The sequence below is a fragment of the Galeopterus variegatus genome, unplaced genomic scaffold (assembly GCF_000696425.1).
Source record: "Galeopterus variegatus unplaced genomic scaffold, G_variegatus-3.0.2 Scaffold448, whole genome shotgun sequence".
Lineage (NCBI taxonomy): Eukaryota > Metazoa > Chordata > Mammalia > Dermoptera > Cynocephalidae > Galeopterus > Galeopterus variegatus.
In genome coordinates this window covers 241,713-266,364 of record NW_007726559.1, presented here as the reverse complement: position 1 = coordinate 266,364, position 24,652 = coordinate 241,713, and the positions used below count along the sequence as shown (strand labels likewise).

Below are 24,652 nucleotides of genomic sequence, written 5' to 3'. Positions count from 1 at the left end.
ATTTTTAAAGGCTATTCTAAAAAGCAATGGTTCTCTGCTCAAGTCTAGGGTTCTACTGGATAGAATTTGAGGACGGTCTGTGAACCCCCTAAAATGGTATTAAAAAATTGTGTGTGTCCATATTTGACTAAGAAGAAAGTTCACGACTTTAATCACACTTTCAAAGAATCCATGCTCCCTCCCCCACAAGCGCACAATTTAGGAACCACATCTCTAAAAAAGGCTTTGTGTTTTCAAATTCTACAAAGAAATTTGTTTCTTGGGCCGGCCCGGTGGCGCACTGCTACAGTGCGCCGCTTGGGAGCGCAGCGGCGCTCCCGCCGAGGGTTCGGATCCCACATACAGACCGGTTCCTGCTCACTGGGTGAGCGAGGTGTGGCGCAACACCGAGGGTTGCGATCCCGTTGCCGGTCCCGGTCCGGTACGGGTGCGACACTGAGGGTTGCGATCCGTTGCCGGACACGAAAAAAGAAAAAAAGGAAAAAAAAAAAAAAGAAATTTGTTTCTTTGTACAAATTCTACACCTGATTCTGGTTTGCCTGAGAGCAAACTCTGTGTATGAGACTTTTCACACAATCTTGCTCTAAACAGTCTTCCCAGTTTCTCCACCAGCATCAGCACCACCTCTCCTTTGTCACCCCTCTCATTGCTTCCCTCTACCCTGTGCACCTTGAAGCCACAGAGAACTATCTGAGTTTCCTATAACATGTCATGTTCTCTTATCACACAACACCTTTCACACTTCCTCAGCCTGACAAAGTCCCACTCAGAGCCAGGGGGGGAAGAAGAGTGCCAGTGAGGCAGTTGCCCAGAATGTCAATCCCCAAGGGGGACTAAAACATGGAAAAGTTTAACAATTTGGAGGCAGGTATATACAGTACTGCTCTTAGGGAGATCCTGGCATGTTGAATTAAGGAAAACACGGAGGAGTCACTTATGGTAGAGTGGAGACCCTGCCAACGGGCACACTTGAGTAACAATAGAAAGCCAGCAGTCTACCTTCACAGGACAGTGCATCTAGTTAACTGAGACGGGTGTGCAAGTCTATGATAGAACTAAACTGCAAGCGACAATTAGAGAAAAAAACTAATAACTCCTCTACATTTCCTCCACACAGAACTCAGCCACTTCTTAAACAGTAAACAAATGTTATTTATAATATTAGTTTAAAGATATAAAAGTACTAGCCTTCCCTCGGTACCCACATATTTCACTCTAAGCTGTTCCTAAACATTCCTTCCAGATCCACAACATGGATGAGCTCGGAGAAACTTATGTTGAGTGAAATAAGCAAAGCACAGCAGGATAAATACCACATGTACTAACTCATAAGTGGGAGCTAAGAGAGAAAGAAGGACAGAAAGACCACAGTGGTATGTTGGACTTCCAGAGGGAGAGAGCATACCTAGGGGGATACAAAGTAGAGTGGGGGAAAGGGGGATAGAGAAAGAGGTCGGAGATAATTGGGTGGGGGACAAGGGGTATAATCACAATTTGTAGTAATTGACATGCTGCCAGTATGGATCTAGCCATCACATCTTCCGCATGAGTGGTGACAATCAGCTTGGTATCTCATGAATATTCATAACCAATAAAAAAATGTATTATGCAGGGGAAAAAAAGCCACTTCTACTATGAAGCTGTCTCTCATGGTAGAGGTCCCTGAGAAAATCCCTTTTAGGAGGCCGACATTCTATCCCCTGCCCCAAGCAAGTATTTCTGCAATAAACACTAAATTAATTAAAGCCTAGGGACCTTAAATATAAAGCTGGTTGATCCAAATTGATAGTTTGTTTCCGTATCAACACTACGTTTCAAATGAAGGATAAACCTTACTTTTAGTTAAGTATTTTAGAAGGATTGGAGGGTTATTAACACCTGGGCAGCCTGTCTCTAAATCCCTGGCCACTGCTGACTAGAGTGAGACTCATTCCCAGCCATCCCCATAAATAAAGAGGGTCCAATGGGCCTCTCTCTAGGATGACATGAGGGGAAAGGACATGAACTCAGTTTTCTGTTACACGTGTCAAGATTAAGTCACAGAAGAACTGTTCGTCACTTTACCGAACATGGAAGGATCCAGTTTTCTTGGAAACCTATAGGCTGAGAAGCAACTCTACAACCTCTTTCCTGCTGTCCGTATGTGCAGTACTCAGCACAGACTGGTGAGAAAACATTACCTTAACAACTTTTTATCTCCCACTGGATCTCAGGAAAGCAGGAGGTGGAAATGAAAAATTTGATTGTATTTTATCATATCTTGTGAGTATGCCTAAACTCTTTGTAAAATGATCATTCTCTGTATATAAACAGGGAAAAGGAACTTGCCAGTGATTCAGCCTCTAAAATTGAAAAGCTAGCTATTAATCAGTCTCATATACCCTCTTAGATTCTGACATAAGAAATTTAGATATTTCTTCTGAGTTTCTTGTATTACCTGTAATTATTTCTTTACATGTCTGCCTCCCTCACTACCCTAGAATGTCCCTAAGGTCAGGGACAATGTTTTATCATTTTGTATCCCCACGGTATTTCTCTATACACCCACTTATCAAAAATATTAACATCATTTAAATAGTATTTTTATCTAATTCTTAATAATATCATAATATTCCAATATTAATATCAACAGTCATTAAGCTTTCACTATATGCCAGACACTGCTTTACATGTATTAAGTTATTTAATCCCCACAACAATCTTAGGAAGTTGGTTCTATTATTATCCTTTTTTATGGATGAAGGAATTGGTACACAGAATGGTTAAGTAACTTGCGCTCTCCCTCTATCTATCCATCTAATCCAGAAAGGCCTTAAGGGCTCCCAGAGTTTATTATGGTAATGGGACATGGTAGGTTCACAATCTTTTTTGAATAAATGAACAACTGTAGACCTTTAGTCTCTTAATTATGTAAAAGACATATGCAGTAGTTCTGCTGTTCAGGGTACAAGTTCTACTGAAATACAGTGTTTACTATAAAGCTATGACAAAAAATTACGATGGCTAAGTATTATGAGATATTGTATTAGTGACTAAAGAACAGAACAGCCTAGGAAGAAGTCGAGCTCCTCTAACTAGAACCCAGTTCCCAAATATCAAAACTCTTGATCCTGGGGAAACATTTAGGACAGGACTGTGATTAGAGAAAGCTTGTCAGGATCAAATGCTGAGAAAACATCTGAGCCTTCCCCTAGGTAATACATAACCTGGGGGAAATCAGCCACCTAAAATCTAGAGCCAAGCAACCAAGGAGAGGCTGAAGCTGGAGAATGGGCAGTTTGGCTGCAGCATCAGGCTTAATCTCTAAAGAGAGAAGGTTCCATCAGAAGCCCATCTAAACCACACATATTCAGAGAGAAAAGGGGCTTGTAAATGAACATATAAAAATCCTTTCATACCTCACAATGAAAAGAAGTCTATATTTTAATCATAAGCACACAATGGGGACTCAATAAATGCTTGTAAGTAATAACAGGAAAAAAGGCTTATGATACCTCTAAAATCCTTCTTCTCAGTTTCTCCACTAGAGTCAACTTTTTTTCCTTCTTCCTCGCCCTCTTCTCCTTCCCCTTCTCCAAAAGAGGCCATAAGTAGCACACCAGTTTGGGACAACAAATTCTTCAACTGACTGCAGAGTAGATCCAACAAGGATTGAACTACCTTGGGGCTCAGTTTATCAGCATAGGTCCTATGTGAAACAACAGGAAAAAAATAAGTGGTTAAGAACACAGAAAGGCAAATATCATGCTTAAACACATAAAGCAGATCAGGGAGAAGTGGAGAATACTAAAATGTGGGAAGACCATTCCCTATATAGTTCTATCAAGACAACTATAAAACTCACCCTGTAGTGATGGCTAGAATCTGGAGCAACCTTGTACTGGCCACTTTCAAAGCTGTGCTAAGCTGGGAAACACCTGTCTTTGGCAACAACTGCAGGGGCTGTCCTAGCATGGTGTCTGTGCCACATAACTGTGACAAAACATTTAGCAGACCAGTGGAAATTGCCAAAGAAACGTCCACTGGTTGATAATGAACACTCAGGGCAAAAACTGTAACCAAAAGGAGACGCTGCTGGGCTTCTGGAAAAAAAAAAAGAGACGGTTAAGAATCTTCTTTGAAGTAAACAAAGCATTGATTAAAATGAATCATTGTCCAAAATATAAACAGTAAAATAGAACACTATTACTTTTTAAAATATTTATTCATTACCTATAAGTTGATCTACTGATGTTAAACACAAAATATAGAACATATCTATCTACCATAACCTCACGCCAAAATGTAGCCTGCATCTTGTATTTCCAGGGACAGCTACTCACCAATGTGATGCTTGTTTGCTTGCAAGGCTCTCTCCAAGGTAGCAGACAACTGCTGATAAATCTTATGCACAGCCACCTGGATTTCAATCTGAATATTTCTCTTAGCTGCTCTGATCCCATCCTGAATTACACATAAAGATTTATTTTTTCTATTAGCTATAATAATACCTCACTGCAAAAAAAAAAAAGGAATAAAATTCTATGCCTAGTCTATGCTAGAGCCCTATGGTGGTTTTTAATTATTTACTATATTTCAGTATATAAAAGTTATATTATAAACTTAATTTTAAATTCTTGATAATTCTTGATTATGTATAATCTTTCTCCTTCCTCACAATGCATTTTTTCCTCTCTAAATATGGAACACATAAAGATAACTCTTTTTTTTTTTACTTATCAAAGGAATCAGAGAAACTAGGTAAAATGATCAAATACAAAATGTAAACTCTTAAAAAGTTTAATTAATAATAAAAAATAAAAATAAAATGTAAACTCTTAAAACCTATCCTCCCAAACTCCAATTCTAATCCCAGCTTAGATCTATCTCTATCCAAGCTGGCTAAGGATTAATAAAACTGAACCAGTAAAGAATCTAAAAGTACAATAGTACCATGGCTCTCCTAATCCCAACTGCGTTATTCAGAAACTAAAGCAATAAAATATCTTAAAATGTAATTTACAAGTCTTTGCATTTTTTAAGCTCAATCATAAACACCAAAAATTTCATATTACTAAACTGGCTTTGTAAAATGATGGTTAAAATTTGAATATACTGCAAGGTGTCATCTACCTGATAGTGATGCAATCGGCCACTCTCTCCTTTGACTCCTGCGTGTCCAACAGTGCCTAAACCAAAACACCCTGCCAGAAACTGCAGCCTCACAGACGTGAGCAGTGTGGATGACTGGAAGCCTGAACTCGACCTGCTTCCTGCCAGCGAGAGGCTACCTTTTTCCTCCATCCCAGACAATAGAACAAGGATCTGGTGAAGTGCCTCTAAACGAAGCTGGAGGAAAAAAAAAACAACATATTTTGGAGTTCTTCACTGAACTCAGGCACAAGGGGACTCTGCATGTTACAGACAATATATTATTTAGCACATGGAAAATTCTGATATTTCCCAGGAATATATTCTATTAAGACAAACATTTATTTTTATTATTATTACTGTTTTTTATCAATATATCTCTAAAAACTCTATAAGCATACTTCGGTATAAAAGAGACTACACAGGAAAAGTAGTAGATTTGGATGTAGGAGACACAGGTTTTTTTTTTGTTGTTGTTTTGTCTTTTTTCCGTGTCTGGCAACAGATCGCAACCCTCAGTGTTTCCCCCGCACCGGGCCGGGGACCGGCAACGGGATTGCAACCCTCGGTGCTGCCCCCGCGCCTCGCTCAGCCAGTGAGCGGGAACCAGTCTGTATGTGGGATCCGAACCCTCGGGCGGGAGCGCCGCCGCGCTACCCAAGCGGCGCACTTATCCAGTGCGCCACCGGGCCGGCCCGTAGGAGACACAGTTTTAAGGCCAAACTTTCCTACCTACTGTGTGATCTTAGGAAAGTCAAACTTAACTTCCTGAGCCTAAGTTTCTTCATGTATAAAATAAAACTAATAGTATCTTAACCAAACTACTCTCAGAGCTATTGTGAAGCTCATGAGGAGACATATGTGAAGGTTTCAAAACTTTAAGATAGTACTTTTATTGCTTCCTTTATCTTTAATAAGATTATACAGAGCAAATACTCTTCAGCTCAAGAATGAGAAGTTTGTCTGAATGGTTTCTCTGTGATTCTTTTGAAGTTCTGCCTCTATCTTCCCTAGGATTGATAGGCAGTCGATCAGCCTATCCCTCTTCTCTTTTAAAAAAACTTTTTATTTTGAAATAATTTTAGATTTACAAAAGAGTTGTAAAGATGGTACAGAGAGCTCCTGTATACCCCTCTCTTAGCTCCTCTAATGTTAACATCTTACATAATATGGTGCACTTATCAAAACTAAGAAATTAACATTGGTACAATACTATTAACTAAATCATTGACTTTATTTGGATTTCACGCATTTCTCATAATGTCTCTTTTCGGTTCCAGGGTCCAATCCTGGACAACACATTGCATTTAGTTGTCATGTCTTTTTAGTCTCAACTAGTTTGTGACAATTTCTCATCTTTCCTTACTTTTCACGATTTTGATACTTTAGAAGAGCTATTCACGTATTTTATAGAATGTCTCTAAATTTGTGTTTGCTTGATTTTTTTCTCATGATTAGACTGGAATTATGGATTTGGGGGAAGAAAATCACAGAGTTAAAGTGTCCTCATCATATTATATCAAGGGTACATAATACCAACATGACTTATCACTGTGATGTTAATCTTGATCACTTAGTTAAGGTGATGTCTGCTAGGTTTCTAGAATATGAAGTTATGATTTTTTTCCTTTCCATACTCTATTAGAAACAAGTCACTAAGTCCAGCCCACTCTGGGAAGGGGAATTAATCTCCACCTCCCAGAGGGAGAAATATTAAATAATTTGTGGACATGTTAAAACCACAATAAATATTTGGGGTGAGATACTTTGAGACCATGCCAAACATCCTGTGTCTCCTTCAAGTTTTGCTCACTAACTTTAGCATTCATCAGTGGGTCTTGCCCACAGCAATTATTACTGTGGGGTTCTAACCTAAATTAGGTGTGTAGTTGAAACTGAGACAAATGGGTAAAAAATGGAGGCTCTGAGAAGCAGATCCCTATGGTCACCAACCAGTTTCCCCCCCATTTCTAGGAGACAGGGGGAAGACTTATGATTAGAGTATTTTTGTCTAATAGATGACTTTCAAAATGCACTTTCGTCCAGTTCAAACAAAATATCATGCTGTTCTAGTTAAGAAGGTGATGTCAAAAAACTCAAGAGGAGGAAAGGGGCAGGCAAGGAATAGAAGAAAAAGATAAGGTTTTCCTAGAATAGTACATTCAGTGGATCACTTTAAGTTTCCAGAGTCTCTCATGGGAAGTAAATATCAAAGACTTACTTCTGCCCTTAACTGCTGCTGTTCCATTGCAATGATGGAGGCCTGGGGACTTGTGGACATACTTTCTTCTGGTTCTTTAAAACCCGGGGCATTTCCCACATCTCCACTCACAAAGCTTACAACATTTTCAATCAAAGTGTGAACTCCCAAAGACTTGGTAAGATCAAAATCAGACTCAAAGGAGTAAGAGGAGTTGCACATCCAGTCTCTGCTATGTTTCAGGCGAGCCCAAGAGTCGCTCAGGGATTCCAATTGACCGTGCATAGGACCTATATACAAACAGAACAAACGTGCATCAACAGCAATCAAGTAGAGCATACGTTCTGAAGCTAGATGAGGGCTAAGCGCTGCTACCATACCAACTGGTGAGAAATGGATACTCATGTTTGAATACATGCATGCATTAAGTGAATTTGAGCAAAATGCTTTGGTAAAAACAACAAACAAACAAAAACTAGAGCAATGTAAGAAAATAATAGGAAAGCCCTGTCTGACGTACCAGTGTCTCTTTAAGCGCTTTAGCAACACACTGCCACAAGAAAAATAAAGGCAGAAGCTCCTCTCAAAATGTTTAGCTTAAAATGCTCTGCAGTATTAAACCAGAACATCATTTATGAACGAAAAGGAACTAGGCACTTAAAACACTGCTGGTAAAACCTATTCGAAACAGAAGGATTTCATCTGATTGAACATTATAATTGCAAAGGGGTAAATTAAGATTCCACAAAGTGTCTACACATCAACAAAACATTACCAGAAAATATAGAAGGGCAAGTAAACTTACACAAAAAGGAAACACAAACATCACCCTTTGGGTTTCATTAATACAAGGAACACTCTCCCTGACTGTGTCATGTGCATATTTACTGCAGGTTGTGAAACTCCTATATAGAGGAAGCAAAGTTTCACAGACAAGAATATGTGAAATTTACTGAAAATGATATCTACATAAAATTGCCAGTTAGCTGACCAGTTAGCTCACTTGATTAGAGCATGGTGCTGATAACACCAAGGTCAAGGGTTCAGATCCCCACACTGGCCAGCCACCAAAACCAAAAATTAAATAAGTAACATAAAATTACCAAGTAGCATCATGATAGTTACTAAATATAATATAGGTTTTGCCAGTGGGTATTTTTTTAAGCTAAAATCTTATTAGACAGCAAAATGTTAACATGTTTGAATACAAGAGCAACTGCCTAAGTCATATGCCAATATTAGCTTTAGATAAATATATACATGTCCAATTCTCACACAGCTTTGTCTTTAATTGATCTCAGGTGCACAAACTTGATCGATTATAATCCTTGGTTCATTATATACTCTTACCATTGGTCCATGCATGGGCCACTTTTGTATGTGTATATTTATTTATATACTAAATTTATTTATTTAAATACTTTTGTATGTGTATATTTATTTATTTAAATACTTGTGACCACAAGAACTAGAAAACTGACAGTAACTTGTATCTGTCTATTTGCTCCTCTTCCAACCCATCTCTTCCTGTCTCCTCCTACCTAAGGTTTGATTATCCTGAAGCCTGGGTTTATTATTCCCTTGCTTTTATTGTTGTTAAATATTATTTTCTATATATCCTAAGATGAATAATGTTTAAGTTGTTTTTGACTTTTTAAAAAAATATATCATTTTATATAATGTTTTTAGACAGACTCTGTTCATTCAATATAACATTTCTAATATTTACCCACATTACTATGTGCAGCCATGGTTCATTTGATTGACTGCTTTCCTATATCCTATCATGTGAATATACTAAATATCTCTAATAGGAATGCATCTTAAGGTACCCAATAAAATATGCACGACAAAAATTGTATTTGCTACGTAACTAAATGAAAAAATTTGGAAAGATAACTACTTTAATACTAATGCCCACAGAGAAAACAAACTAACACAGTATTAATGTATAACCTTATTTCTGAATGACTACACTGGTGTCAGTTCAACACCAGGCCTTCAAAATCAAACACAGAAATTTGTTTAAAATTTGTAACAGGGAGGGGCCGGCCCGGTGGCGCACTGCTACAGTGCGCCACTTGGGAGTGTGGCGGCGCTCCTGCCGAGGGTTCGGATCCCACATACAGACCGGCCGCTCACTGGCTGAGCGAGGTGCAGGCGCAACACCGAGGGTTGCGATCCGTTGCCGGTCCCGGTCCGGTCCGGTACGGGCGCGACACTGAGGGTTGCGATCCGTTGCCGGTCACGAAAAAAGACAAAAAGGAAAAAAAAAAAAATTGTAACAGGGAGCTAATATTATAAAGTAACTGAAATAATTTAGAATGGCAAAGAATATATGATTTATATGCCTTTCATGTTTTAGCAAGAATTTGTAAGACTAAAAAATGCTTAATTTTCAGTTTTACTGTGTATGAAAAATAACAATCTGAAAAATTTCCCATATTGTAAAGCTGAATATATTCATGTAACATAGAAAAGAGTAAAAATCCAAAGAATAATATCACAGATGCATAATGTATTAAATTTAAAATATTTAAAGAATAAAGCAGTGGCTAATGTAAAATCAAAAAAAGAAGAAATATTCATTTTTCATTTCCTTAAGAGCCCCAAATTCAGAATCTATATTTAGCCTTAACTTACAAATGATAGTTTTTGGTACCTTACATTGATCTTCTTTCTTTTTCCAATAATAAAATTTCAGATTAAAAGGTTCTTCTGTTTTCCAATACTTATAACTTATTTTTCAAAATGAAATATGCAATGAGCTAGTATTAGAACCACAGAAGTTAACAGACCTGAAAGATTATCTAATACAATTTCCTCAACTGAGGAAACAGAGGCTCAAAGAAAATGATCTGCCAAATTAATAACTCTAATTTCTTAATTTTATGGAAGGTAATCTTACATATATTCCTGTTATTAATCAATTCACAAATCACTGATCCATGGAAATTTAAATTTCCTACCTATATAAAGGTTCAATCATGAATCTACAATAGTGAATTGCCTTCATACACACCAAAATGTTCTATGGAATGGCTGGCCAAGCCCAAAACTAAATCCTCTCTGCAGTGTAAACCCCCAGTTGGCAAACTTTTTCTGTAAAGGGTTGGACAGTAAATATTTTAGGCTTTGTGGACTATAAGATCTATGTAACAACTACTCAAATCTGCCGTTGAAACCACAGCAAATACATAAACAAGTGAGTGTAGCTGTGTTCCAACAAAACTTGATTTACAAAAACAGGTGGCAGGCCACACTTGGCCTACTAGCTGTAGTTTGCTGATGCCTAATTTAAAGGATGAAATTTATTAGGTGCATGACCCAAATAAAACTTTATATGAATAAAATATAAGAAAGAACAGGAAAGATAGTATATGAAAATATTAGGATAAGTAAATAAAATAAATTTAATCAAAATATTTAGTCTAACATCAAAAATACGTTGAAACACAAAACCCATAGTACAGAAATGGGAGATGAAAGAACTTTAATTTTTTAAGAAAATTATAACAATCTGGTAACTTTGGTTTGTTCTGTATTGTTTTACCTGAATATAGAAAATACTGTCTGAAAAGCATTATCAAAAGCTTCTTACATAGTAACTGAGACTAAGCCCAATTCTTACTTAATCTTAATTCAGTCACCTTTTGTATAAAGAAAATTTAAAGTCCAACAAGAAATTTTTTGAGGTTGTTTACTTGTCCTTACAACTTTAGTTCTTAAATGGAATTTTCAAAATGAACATGGCAGAGCTGCAATACATACTTTATAAACCATAAAATATGTAGGCAAGCTAAAAGGGGAAAAAAATTAAACATGCCATCATGTACTTGCTTGAAGATCTTCTTTTTTCTGGGGCTCAACTGGCCAAAAAGGAGTAAATACACTACCACATGAGAATCAGAAGACAAAAGGAGAAATTTGATACAGGAGAAAACATTTACATTTGCTCTTCTTTATATAATCCAATTTGAATTGCATAGATAAGATAGCATTTCACCTATACATGCTATAACCATGAAACACACATTAATAAATGTTCCCAGTATTATTTTAGCAATAAAATCCTAACACTATATTTAAAGACCTAGGGGGAAAAAATCAAATTATATAGTATTTTAACTAATAAGATTCCTGATGTTGCTTCTTAAATTGTTGCTTTGATATCCCACCATTTTTCACTGTATCATCTTCAGCTATATGAAAACTGAAATCAAGTATCTGCAAAAAGGTAATTTTTCTGTGAAGAACCAAATCAGTTCTGCACAACTATAGCAAATCTTTTAAGTATTTATCAATGTACCAAAATACCAACAAGTTTTGACAGGTTTTGTCAAGACTTTGACAGGCTGTTATGAAAATTACATGAGTTAATGTTTGTGAAGTGCTTAGAACGATGCCTGGCATATTGTAAATAATTTATAAGTATTTAATAAATGCAAACTTCGTATTGCCTCTGAGGTGCTAAGCAGAAGAAATATGTTTCATCGACTCTTTTTGAAGTAATTTATGAAATACTGTTGGTTTTAGAATTTAGCTTTTATGCTGCTGAAAAGCTGAGCAAGGTGACCAAGCTAAATGTATTTGCTCTACCCCTTCCTACCATATTTGCTTCTTGGATCAAGGGCTTAGACCAATCGTGAAACATTAACTGACGTGGGGGGAGAAAAAAGGACAATCATGGTCCAACAGCATGAATCTTAAATGCTAAATACTGAAATTATAGGCAAGAAGCCCTCTCAAGATGAAGTCTTTGGAGGCATAATTAGAGCAGCTAAAAACATGTATACAACCATTAATTGCCATTTATACACCCATTTAATTTCAGTAGACAGAATATAACTAAACATTGATATCTCTCTCCTAGTCCTCTTATCAGGCTTTTAGTAACTCAAAACCACTGAGACTAATAAATGCAAAAGCTATGTGCGAGAAAAAAATTTTACACTTCTCCCTCAAAATATTGGAAGGGGGTAAATAAGCACATAGAAGAATTCTCACTTGGCTGGACATTTGCTTGTCCACAGCTCTGATCAGAATCAGAACACCTGATAGTTTAAATAGCTCCAAAGACTGCTTAGATTTCGTAGGTTCATCTGCCCAATTGAAGATAGGCATATTGTTGCTTATGGCATCTGGTCCACATTGAAAATAAATGAGAAAAAAATAGAATGGTTTATTTTACCATCATTAAAATAAAAAACAAACAAAGAAAAAAACCCACTGTGGTCAAAGGATAGTCACTAAATAAATATACAAGACTTTTTAAAATTCCTTTCAAAATATAATCTCCTAAATGTATTCTTAATGTTAATTTCTGTTGAAGAAAACCCATTATGATAAAAATAAAAGCTACTAAATGTACATTTTCATAGTTTAATTTACAAACTCTAGGATTCATGAGATTTATTTTTCTTGCCTTCCTAAAACAATAACTCTTCTAACTTTATAGTCATCTGTCACTAGGAACAAAACCATCAGCAAAATTTTTCCTTGGGACCATTAAAATGGAATGATTACTAGAATAAATTGATACCACATTAAATTGATATAATAGTTTGCCTCTCTATTGTAACTTCCTAAACAGGTAGTTTTTTTAAAAAAAGAGAAGAAAAAAAGCTTTCCATGGAGTCCTATGTGTATTTGTTTTTCTGTTTTCAACAAAATAAAGTTAAATCCCAACAAGTTAAAAGGGGTTGGTACAACCTTGAGCTTTTTGAAGAAGATGATTTATCCATAAACAAAATTTGGATTAATGGCTTAATTCATTTATGTCTATTTAGATCTAAAACTATAGGAAATTTACATGTACTTACTTATAGGATAAGTGTTTAAAAATCTGAACAGGTTGCAACTCTAGGACAGTAATTTTAAAATGTTAAATTCATTCCTCCTAAGTAATTCACATTCAAATTATAGGTTACTTTTAACTCAAAGATAAAGATGCTACTTTATTTTATTCCAAAGATATCACTTTGCCAACTGCTGACATGATTAACATAGATCAAATCTCAAATTTATATTTCTATAATCATGATAAAGATTTGAGAGAAAAGAATAATTTGAGCCAATGGACTATCGCTTATAAATATAATTAGTATAATAGGAATATCTTAAACTATTAAGTTGGATCCTTAACACTATTTAGTTAAGTCTGGAGCCATTTTCTTTCTAGCACCTAATTATATGCATTTATTAATACAACATGGTATTTTTAGCAACAATATTCACCTGAGCTAAACAAAATTAGGAAAGCAAATCTGTTCCAAAAATTTAATTAAATTCCTAAGTCAAGTGACTTGCCAATTTTCAAAGAATTATAAAACAATAAAATGGGTATTATGCACTATACTAAATATCATCTAATTTCTTTGATATCACCAATATCTTGTAAATTTTTTTTTGGAAACCCAGCAGTTTTGATATCTTAGAGTCTGAAAAGACTTTTCAATAAAGAAAGTACCAGTTCTGGTCCTTATTATTCCTAATATTTCAGAAAAATCATTCTCTGTATTCGAATTATAATTAAAGGATGAAATATTGCCAAATTTTATTTTATACAAGTAACATTTCTTGAGTTACGTACATGAAAATGAAAAAATCATATGTGCGTTTCTTTCTTTCATTCCTCAGTTTCCCCTCATTTCTCAGTCTTTTTCCTAGGGGGAGAAATCTAACATTCTACAAAGGAAGCTATCAAGAATAGGGTTTCATTTTGAAATGCAAAAGATTTAATAGCATAGAATAAAATTTTTTTCCACAGGCTTTCAGAAAACTGCCTCTAGTGGCAATTTTTAATATCCTGGATGTTAATATTCCAAAGAGTTTTATAAACCCAGGGGACTGATTTCCTAACTGGGAATTGAACCTGGGCGGACTGGGTGGAAGCACCCAACCTTAGCCACTAGACCACAAGCCAGAGTGTCACTAATGCCAATTTTTAACATTTCACATTTTCATAACAACAGCATAAAATGATTTTAAATAAAAGTGCCAGTTAATAGGAGAGTTTTTAGTTAACTTTGGATTTATATTATCTAAAACTAATGTTCTTTCCCTCTATTTGTACATATAATCACTAGTTAACTATATCGTCCATTAAGATAGAACTTCTAACAAAAGATCTTAATTATTATTATTATTTTTTAAGACCTTAATTCTTGATGATTATTCTAAATTGTTCCTCATGGGAAAAAATCGAAATTTTTTTAAAAAAATCATCAGTTCACCTCTTACATGCTTTATATTAAGAAGCCAAAAGGAAAATAAGACCTTAATTCTTGATGATTATTCTAAATTGTTCCTCATGGGAAAAAATCGAAATTTTTTAAAAAAAATCATCAGTTCACCTCTTACATGCTTTATATTAAGAAGCCAAAAGGAAAATAAAACTACAAATTTTCAGTTTGAAAGTGTGTGTATGGAAGGTGAATGGGGTAAACAGGAGTTCTCCCTGTAACACCATTTAAACTATAGTTTTACTCTATCAATGAACTAAAACATGAAAAATCATTTACATAACCCTCCCCTGCAATGAAATGCACTGTTTCTGGAATTTCACAGGCCTTGAGAAAAGCCAAAACACATGACAAATGAGAAACAGAACTGATTATTAACTCTAAACATTCCCAGATTTTTAAAGGGTATATATTTTAAAGAGAATAGCGTTCCTTTAACTCTCCTGATAAAATGATTCTAAATTTTTTTGCAATTACATTTCAATGATAATCAGATCTAAATACATCAGATATAAAAACAGTTACTTAATTTAACCAGATATTTAATATGTTCTTAATCCTTACCTCTCTTTCTATGAGATGATGCTAAATCCAAATCAACATTTCGTCTGCCACTCTATTAAAAGTAAAAAATAAATAAAATTTCAGTTATAAAAGGTATTTTAAGATTAAGATTTAATAGAGTATTAGAATAAAAAATAATCTATATAATTATAGCAATGTCCTACTTATTCACCAATCAAGTCAGATTAACAACAAAAAGTCTCCAATAACCCCTAAAAACAGTTATAATAAAGCCCAAGCACATAACTCTGAGATACTAACTCAAACAAAAGGTCAAGGTACATGTTAATTAACACGATAAAGTAGCAGGGTTTTTTTAAAAATTTTTACCTTTTCTTCTTTGAAATCTTTCTCTTTTATCTTCCAGACATAGTATGATCTTACTAATACCCTCTAGATGCCTAAAGCCCCTGCAGCAAAATCCCATTTTCCAAAATTACTACTCCTTCCTCTTTCTTTATTTTCCTTTATTTTCAAAACTCCCATTAGCCTTAGATCAGTCTTTGGAAGAAGATAATCTGATGAATCCAAACCAACAGAAAAATAATATAGCCTAAGCCTTCTGGCAGTATTTAAAAAAAATTTTTTTTTTTAATGTTTTTAAAACCTAAAAAAATAGGGAAATTTCAAGTTGGTGAAATTGCAGACAGCTTAATAAAACAGTGAAGGCTTTCAGGAACAATGGAAGTATATTTCTGAATGTGTCTAGAGGTAGCGGGGGATGTAAATAACTATCCACTCTAACCATATGTACAGCCAAACATATACAAACCACATATGACTTAAGTTTATTCACTAACTTTATACTACGGTCTTAGCAATTTCAATTTTACTCTACCACACAATCAAAAAAGCTGGTGTCAAAGAAGTAAAGCTGCAGAAGTGACAAAGTAGATCCATTTGGGAAATGTCATTGTAGAAAATCATTACCTGGTCATATATAAAGAGTCATGTACTCACGTTGTATATAAACACATTTTGTCTTATACCCACCCACCAACCCACGTACATCAACAGAAATAAGTATATTCTCAAGCCATTTGGTGCTGGATATAACACCAAATGATTGTCATGATAGCTTCTGAAAATATGTATCACTGTCATGCAATAAAACATTTTCATTACATCATACCCTTAGCCAGGAGGGCTCAGGGAAGAAATCAGTCTCAGGTCTCAGAACCAGAAATACCTGGGTTTCTCTTGAACAAAGGGTTTGTATTTTTATCTCTTAGACACTGTGAATCATGTAATTCATTATCCTTTTCCTGTTTGGTGGCCCACATCCAGCAAAACACCACAGGATATGTGCTGAGATATGCAAATCTTACCCAAGGCTTTATTTTCCTTTCTCAGTTTTTTTCAGTCCTAGTTCATTCACCTAATTTATGCTTTTGTAAAGTATTTATTTTGTGTGCTAAATCAAATCCTTTGAGAAATGAGGGAGCTAGGGAATAGATTTAAAAGGTACAGGAAAAAAATGCTGATAAGGACATTTTAAACTTAGATTTCAATCAGTTAAACTTAGGTTTGGTATTCTCTGTTTACTAAGACTAGACAACTAGGTAATATATCACGTAATACACTTTACGCAAGAAGGTTAGAACAAAAATTTAGCACTGAACTGGTTAACTTCAGCATTTAAAGCATTTAAAAAGCATTTCAATTCACTAACAATTCAGAGTAAATGAGACACTACTGGATATGAAAGACATGAACAAAAATGTTAAATAACCTCATACATATTTCAGCTGGAAAAACCCAAACTATTCCCACTACTTGCTCCTCTTCATCTACCCTATGCTCTCTGATGCTGAAGGATTAGCCCAAATCTCCCTTCATCTTCATCCTTCATCCTTCTAGGTCTTGTCTTTCCCATCTTTTATGACACTATCTTTCAACATATTCCACAAGGAAACATGATCAAAAGCCAATCTTTTTTTTTAAATGTGTTTGTTAATCTTTTTTAAAATTTTTGAAAAAACTAAATAAACATCAACAAAAAACCTAAATGAACAATTTTGGCAATTAAATCTAGTCTCAATCCTCCCCCCTGCACTGATGTGTTTTCCCCATTTACAATTTTCAAAAATGTTTTAAATTGTATTACCAAATTTGTTCTTTACAACAACACAGTTGAGGCAAGTACAATAGAAGGTATTATTCCCCATTTCAAAGATAAAGAAACTGGGGCTCAGAAAGGTTAAATGTCTTCCCCAGGTCAAAGTCCATAGTGAGTCTTAATAAGCCTATTCTAATTCTGATTTTGCTGTTTCCAAAAACCATGTCACTTTAACTACACCCATCCTCATTTTTTATCTTTTCATTTCAGTTGATAGGAGGTATCAGGTCATTATTTTAAAAACCCCCAAAAAAACCTTCGATGTTTATTGGGAGGACGTACTACTAATATATAAATAAGTCCAAACTGTTAGGAATTTATTAGAAGTCCTAACAAATTGTCATGAGAACAGGGAGAGTCATGTGAATAAAGTAATCTAGAAAAGCCTTCCAGAAGAGGTAACATTTTAGCCAGACCTTAACAGAAAGCCAAGTTCAGCAAGTTCAGCAAGGAAGCCCAGGAAAAGGAACTTTAAGGCAAACAGTGCTTGAGCAGAGGCTCACAAGGTATGTATGGGGTCTGGCAGATGGACTACTATGGCAAAAATGCAGATTACTACGGGGGAAAACTGGCTGAGAAAGCAGGAAGGTAACATTTTCTAGAATCTTTGATTTCTGGGTAGGCAGTGCAGAGTCACAGAATTTTTTGAGTAAGAAGTAGCATGACCAGCTGATGTTTTGTTGATGTATATATGTTTTCAAGAGCTCTAACTTTGAGACCAGTGTCTAAGAAGAGAGACTGGGAAAAGTAGGGAGATCAGTTTGAAAACTCCTAGCCCAGGCAAAGGAATGAACTAAAGAATGAAAAGGACTGAAGGGAAAGAGAAATTTCATCAAAATAGACTAGACAGTCATTCATAACTTCAAACGATATTTCCTGACTGCCTACTATGTGCCAGGCAATATTATAGGTGCTTGGTATGTAGCAGTGAACAGAACAGCAAAAAATTCCTGTCCTCAAAGAGCTTATGTTCTTTTTTTTTTTGTCCTTTTTGTGACCGGTAAGGGGATCGCAACCCTTGGCGTGGTGTCACCCACACCGCGCTCAGCCAGTGAGCGCACCGGCCATCCTTATATAGGATCTGAACCCGTGGCGGGAGCACCGCTGTGCTCCCAAGTGCTGCACTCTCCCGGGTGCGCCACGGGGCCAGCCAAAGAGCTTATATTCTAACATAGGCTAACAGAAACGGGTCAATGAATATAATAAATAAGTAAATTATATGTTAAGTGATAGGTGCTATGGGAAAAACAGAGAAAGGCAAAGGGGACAGGGAGTGAGCATGTGGAAGGGAAGAAAAATTGCCATTTTAAATAGGGTTGAAGACGTAACATCAGAATGAAGACTAAAAGAAAGTGAGGGAATCAGCCATGCAGATGATATTATCCAGTCAGGAGAAACAACTAAAGGCTCTAAGGGGAACTTGTGTGGTATGTTCATAGAACAGCCCAGTCCAGTATGGCATAAGGAGAGTCATCAGGAAGGAGAGTAGCAGAAGAGATCAGAGAGGTAGTGGGGACAGATCATATAGAGCCTTGTAGGCCCCTTTAAAAACTTAAGCTTCTACTCTGAGAAAAAGTGAAGTCATTGCAGGATTTTGAGCAGAGAAGTGTTTTAATATTATCACAGGGTTGGGAGATTAGATAATGAGACTAACCAGACTGGAAAAATACCTGGACAGAGAAGAGACTGCAAGACTGGGAGAATGAAGTGGGAGCACTGAGATATACTAACTGGGATGAAAGATAAAAGAGGATGCACAAACAAAAACATGATGATAAAATGAAACTTGCTTGAAGACACTGTTCAGCTTTCCTTAGATGAGAAATCTTTTATGTTTGGGAATTTTTTTTTTTTAAGATGACCAGTAAGGGGATCTTAACCCTTGACTTAGTGTTGTCAGCACCACGCTCTCCCAAATGAGCTAACCGGCCATCCCTACGTAGGGACCCGAACCTGTGGCCTTGGTGTTATAAGCACCACACTCTTCCAAGTGAGCCACGGGCCGGCCCCTTGGGAATTTCTTTTAAATAATAGCTTTTTCTTTATGTAGCATTTTATACTTTTCACAAATATTTTCATATCCCTTATCTCAATTCACACAATAGAGGAATTTCAGAACTAAAAATGGAGTTTGTGTATCACTTAGTACAAAAAACCAGAGTTTCATTTGAGCTGTCACATGACATGACCAAAGTCTCAAAGTTCTTCAGCAATAAAATCAGGGCCAGAAGGCAGCTCTGACACATTGCTGTATACAACAGGCACTACCATCTTCATATCACACAATGGGACACTAAAGCCCAGATAGAGCATTGTACATAAAGAATCACACAAAAGACAAGGAAACAGCCAAAATGATAATCCAGCTGCCAAAGCTCCTCAAATAGAGGCAATCTTTTTTTTTTATAGACGCAATCTTTTAAACAGTTTTGACTCTATAATTTATTTTACTAGTCACACTATAGCACACCTTTACCTTACTTCCTACTTTTTACATAAACCCAGCATCTTGTTTGATTTTTGCCCTACATGCCTGCAGTCCAGGTTCTGAGGCTTTTTTGAGAGATAACTGAGAGCTACTAAAAAGACTTTAAGTAGAGGAGATATAAACAGATTTGTATTTTAGATATATTATTTTAGTGAAATGTGGAAGACGGACACAAGACAAGAAGTGGGGCAACCAGTCTGCACACTTCCAATCAAAATAGGAAGTTTGAGAAAGAGCAGTGGTTGAAAGGGCAAAAAGGAGAGAACATATTGAAAACGTATTAAGTGTAAAATTTTCAAGACCTGACTAATTGGATTGGGGAGGGGCTGGAAGAGGAAAGGACCAAGTGGTAAGAAAAAAGAGTCCAGGATGATCCCAGGTTTCCAGCATGGGTGGTTAATAGTACCACCTACTAAAATACAGAATATGAGAGAAGCAGGTTTGGGAGAAAGACAAGTTCATTTTTGCGTAGGTTAAGATTGGTGTAACCTGACACATTCAGGTGAAATGTCCATCAAAGAGTCAGATAATGAATTTAGACTTTAGGAAGAAGTCAAGGCTAAAGGTAGAAATCATTAACATATAGGTGGTAAATATCTATGCAATATAGTTATCTTATTTCTCTTAAAGTTATTTTTTTTAAAGTGTTTTTGCATCTAAAACAAACATATATTACTTACTCTAACCAAAGCCTTATATATCTATACCTTGAAAACAAAAATCCTTCTTTACTGGATCTAAGTATACCTACCATTGTGTAACCCTCTTCATCTGATTCAGGCTGAGACAAATCAGATTCACTCCTCGACTTGATCAGTCTATAGTTTGGACTTGCGAGGACTAGTCGACTCTCTGCAGTAAGACTTTCACTCCTGTCTCACATGAACAAAGAAAAGTTTTTTGATTTGGGACTGTTAGTAAACATAAAATTGAATGGAACTAGTAGCATACAGATAATACACACACACATTGAGGAATAATTTATGTCTGTTGATGGGAAATCCTGACTCTTGCCTAAGCACAAAGTCCTTCACAATTATATCAAAACAATTTGCATGCCATTAAATTAGAGACACGCAAATAACTTCATACATTTTTCAACTGCTGTTGTTAATACATATGAAAAATTGTGCCTCCTCATTTAATCAGAAATTTATAAACCATGCTGAATCGGTATCCCTTTTTATGTTAATTTAAATTCATCCTAGTCAGGGCTGGCCACTTAGCTCAGTTGGTTTTAGAGCTTAGTGTCAGAACACTAGGATCAAGGGTTCAGATCCCAATACTGGCCAGCTGCCAAAAAAATTCATCCTAGTCAATTTGCACTTCCTCCTCCATGTCTGTGTTAATTTCAGAATACTGTAACTCTGAGAATAAACTATTTCACTGCATAAAGTAACAAAGGGAAGGGGGTAACGTTTTAAGTTTCTAGACAGTCCCACCTGGTCATAAGTCCACCCCCTTCAGAGGCACTTGTTGAAGGTTGTTGCAACTGTCCTTCTTCCCTTCGCTTCTGAACTTCATCGATCACAGGACTTACTCCTAATATTAACAGGGCACACCGATGGATCACAGAGTTGCAGGCAGCAGTGTAAACATCCTGACCCTCAGGAAGGTCTGTGCTGACCCTTCGCTCTTGCTGAGACTGAGGAGGTGGATCATCAGCTCGAGCCCCAGACCCTGCCCCACTGTTCATTCTATCTCGGTCTCGGCTACGAGCTACTTCACGGGCTGAGAGGAAACATTGAAAGATTTCTGTAACATGCAACACAAAAACAAGGTCTTAACACATGGGGAGAGAGAAGAGCAAAGAAAATAACAATAAAAATAGTCAAAAGGTTTGGACCAAAAACTTACTGAAAGAGGGAAAAAATATTTTTAAGACATTAAATACAGATAGTAACTTACTGAAAATTATATTTAAAGTGTATTAAAACATTAGACTTTTCATGAAAATTACAATAGGAAATTCTCATATTTCTTTAAAGATCTAGATTTTGCCTGATTCTATTTCAACTCTGAATTAACAAGTTAGATTGGTGATTTTCAAAGTGTGGTCGCAGACCAATAGCACCAGCCTTCCTTTTATTTTGAAGTCCACTAAAGTCTGGGAAGGTTAACAAGGTTAGATAAAAATAACTGCTTATTTCTGAAAAGCTCATTATCTTGCTATGAAAAACGTGAGGTTACAACAGAAACAGACAAAATTTAAGTTACATTAGATATAATGGAAAGTCGTCTTTTATCTTCCACAGTCCATATAACTCCCAACACCTACACGGCTTAAACACATTAAATAAGCACAACCACCAAAGGTCTTTGCTAAAACAAAATCCGATTATAATACAGGGGGCAAGATTGCCTCCAGAGTCAGATAGCATCACCAGTAATGTCCACCTGATGCCAGCCCTTCCCCAATTCCCAAGTGTAAAAAGTCAGTGGAACTAACAAGGTTCTGATACAGTAGTAGTTGTTTTCATAACAGGAAAACAATTTTTGCTCATATTTGGGGTGAAAATGATATTTTTAATGGGGAACCCAGGCAGAAAAGTTGGTAAAATACTAGATTCATCCATTAATATGTAAGTATACCCTTTAAGTATGGATCTATGTGTTTTATAAAATTTTTATGACAATATTTTCATTATGCTGTTAAAAGTCCCTTAGTTCTATAAAAATCAAAGCAACAAACCCTCGCGGAGACCAGAGCTAGAAATCAGTTAAAGTAGTTAAGAGAATAGTCACTGGAATTTTGGGCAGACACATGATATTGCCTCCTTAAACATCAGTTCAGCCATCGTTAGTATAGAGTAATGCTAGAACTTATCTCATAATACTGTTGTGAAAATTATGAGTCAATTCATATGAAGCACTTGACCCAGTGGCTAGCATATAACAGGTGCTCAAAAGTCATGGCTAGTTTAAAAATTATTACTCCCAGGATGACTATTACGCTTTCTTTTATTGTAATTGAGGGTTATACTTTGTTACTGTATTTTCTCCTTTGGCCTTTGTTTCCAGGAATTTCTAAACTAAGTTTGAAGTTCAACTGCAAAAGTTCTCTCAGCTTAGGTTTTAAAAATACAATTATTCTCCAACCCATCTCCAATTCCCTTTTTCCCATTTAGATCATTTCTTTTTTCCTCTTGTTTAAATAGGTTTTGATCTTGTTTTGAGCCACCTAAGAATCATTTTTAGAAGTATGCAGAATACAAATAAATTGATAATAAAGTAAGTATCAAGTTGATTGACACATACAGACAATCTCAACACCAAATGCACAGCTGGCCACAATGTGTTAGGCTACAGATTGAATATACACTTTAACTTGAAATAGTCAAATCACTCAAAAGATACTAATAAATGTTTTAAAAGCTTTGACACTTCTCTTTAAACATATAAATAATTACCTTTAAAAATGAATTATCTGTAGCCTTGGAATATAAAAATACAAAAAGTTTTATTCACCCAGCCAGTAGTATTCTCATGTATACTTAATCAGCAGGTAAAATTTATAATTTTAAGAGTTGTACACATGAAAAACTATGCCTCTCCTAACAGGTATAGAAAAGGGCTCTCTTCCTCACCACACAGAGGTCTGCCAGGCTGTTGGACAACTTGGTACCCCAGGGGACATATTTTGAATGACCTCATTCAGTGGCTCACTGGTGTCATTTCATGCATGAGGCTCACTGGTACAGTTTCCAAAATGCCTACTTCCAGAGCTTTCCTGCCCTGAACATGCAATCCAAAAGCATCGGAATGGCATAGCACATTTGTAAGAGCCCCCTGAAATGTTAGCTAATGCAAATTCAGATCACCAGCAGAATATCAGAACATTTTAGAAAAACTGTAGAGAAACTTTGCCTTTCTCAGGTCAGTTCCCCTACCAAAAAGAATGCCATGGTATTTATCTGTACAGTAAGAAGGGTATACTCACTGCCAGCTGTCATCACTTCATGTTCCCGTTCTTCCTCTTCATCCTCTGGCTCTGGATGCCCCTCTTCCCGGTCTCTCTCAGCCTGTTCTTCCATTTCAGCTTCTTCATCAATGGTCCGGGTAAATGTATGCTCCTGAGGATCGACATCTGCAGAGTCTTGGTTTTCTGAGATCTTAAAGAAATTATCAGAAACTATACTGAACATATTTTTCAAAAACTTTTAAAACTTCATTAAACCTTAACTTTTTTTTAATCACAGAAAATATTGCTTATATCAATAATAACATGAATTTTACTACATAAACCCAAAAGATATACTGAACAAATCTTAAAGAATCAAAAGAATGTATGGACACAAAATATATATACAAACACACATATGCTCTCTCTTCCTTGGTATTTTGATTAAAATGTCATTCTATGAACTTATTCATATTTATATTGCTAATCAGCTATAAATTACTACAGAGCTATAACTTAAAATAAGTTAAGTTGAGCATGACACCAAGCATAAAAGGTAATTAAAAACACGATTTTGACTCCATTCAACTTCCTTCAAGTTGTGTATGTTATCACAACTCTGTGTAAATAATGTTTAATAATTCTAAATTTAAAACAGTATTGCTTTTAAAATTTTTTTCTTTAACTTTGCCCCTGAAGAAACCAAAAATTAGAAATCTGGTAAAGACAATATTAACTTTACTCCCAACAGCGGTTATGCTACCTAGCAGTCACCTAGAGAGACAAAAGAGTCCTTACAACAGGTACTCAGAGTCACAAATACCATAGCAGTATATAATTTCTTCCACAAATTTCACTGTAAAGCATAAAATGAAAAAAATTAATTATATCCTCAGGTCCATAATAAAAGTAAATAACTTAGAAATTTCATAGAGCTGGGGATACTCAAAAGTCAGACTCACACAGTACATGTCATTTTTCCCCATAACTTGTGAGTTTCAAATTT

The 24,652-nt window shown here is 35.8% G+C and overlaps 1 protein-coding gene across 1 annotated transcript in view; it reads right to left on the bottom strand.

Moving 5' to 3' along the window:
• The window catches only part of HERC1 (HECT and RLD domain containing E3 ubiquitin protein ligase family member 1), a 219,402-nt gene that overhangs the window by 79,808 nt on the left and 114,942 nt on the right, over nucleotides 1-24,652 (bottom strand). The window contains exons 23-31 of the mRNA XM_008568860.1: nucleotides 23,686-23,857; nucleotides 21,188-21,500; nucleotides 20,497-20,617; nucleotides 15,139-15,190; nucleotides 7,352-7,620; nucleotides 5,113-5,328; nucleotides 4,323-4,443; nucleotides 3,845-4,082; nucleotides 3,495-3,688 (exon numbers count right to left, since the gene is read on the bottom strand). Coding sequence (XP_008567082.1) covers nucleotides 3,495-3,688; nucleotides 3,845-4,082; nucleotides 4,323-4,443; nucleotides 5,113-5,328; nucleotides 7,352-7,620; nucleotides 15,139-15,190; nucleotides 20,497-20,617; nucleotides 21,188-21,500; nucleotides 23,686-23,857 — 1,696 coding nt within the window. The remainder of the gene's footprint in view (nucleotides 1-3,494; nucleotides 3,689-3,844; nucleotides 4,083-4,322; nucleotides 4,444-5,112; nucleotides 5,329-7,351; nucleotides 7,621-15,138; nucleotides 15,191-20,496; nucleotides 20,618-21,187; nucleotides 21,501-23,685; nucleotides 23,858-24,652) is intronic.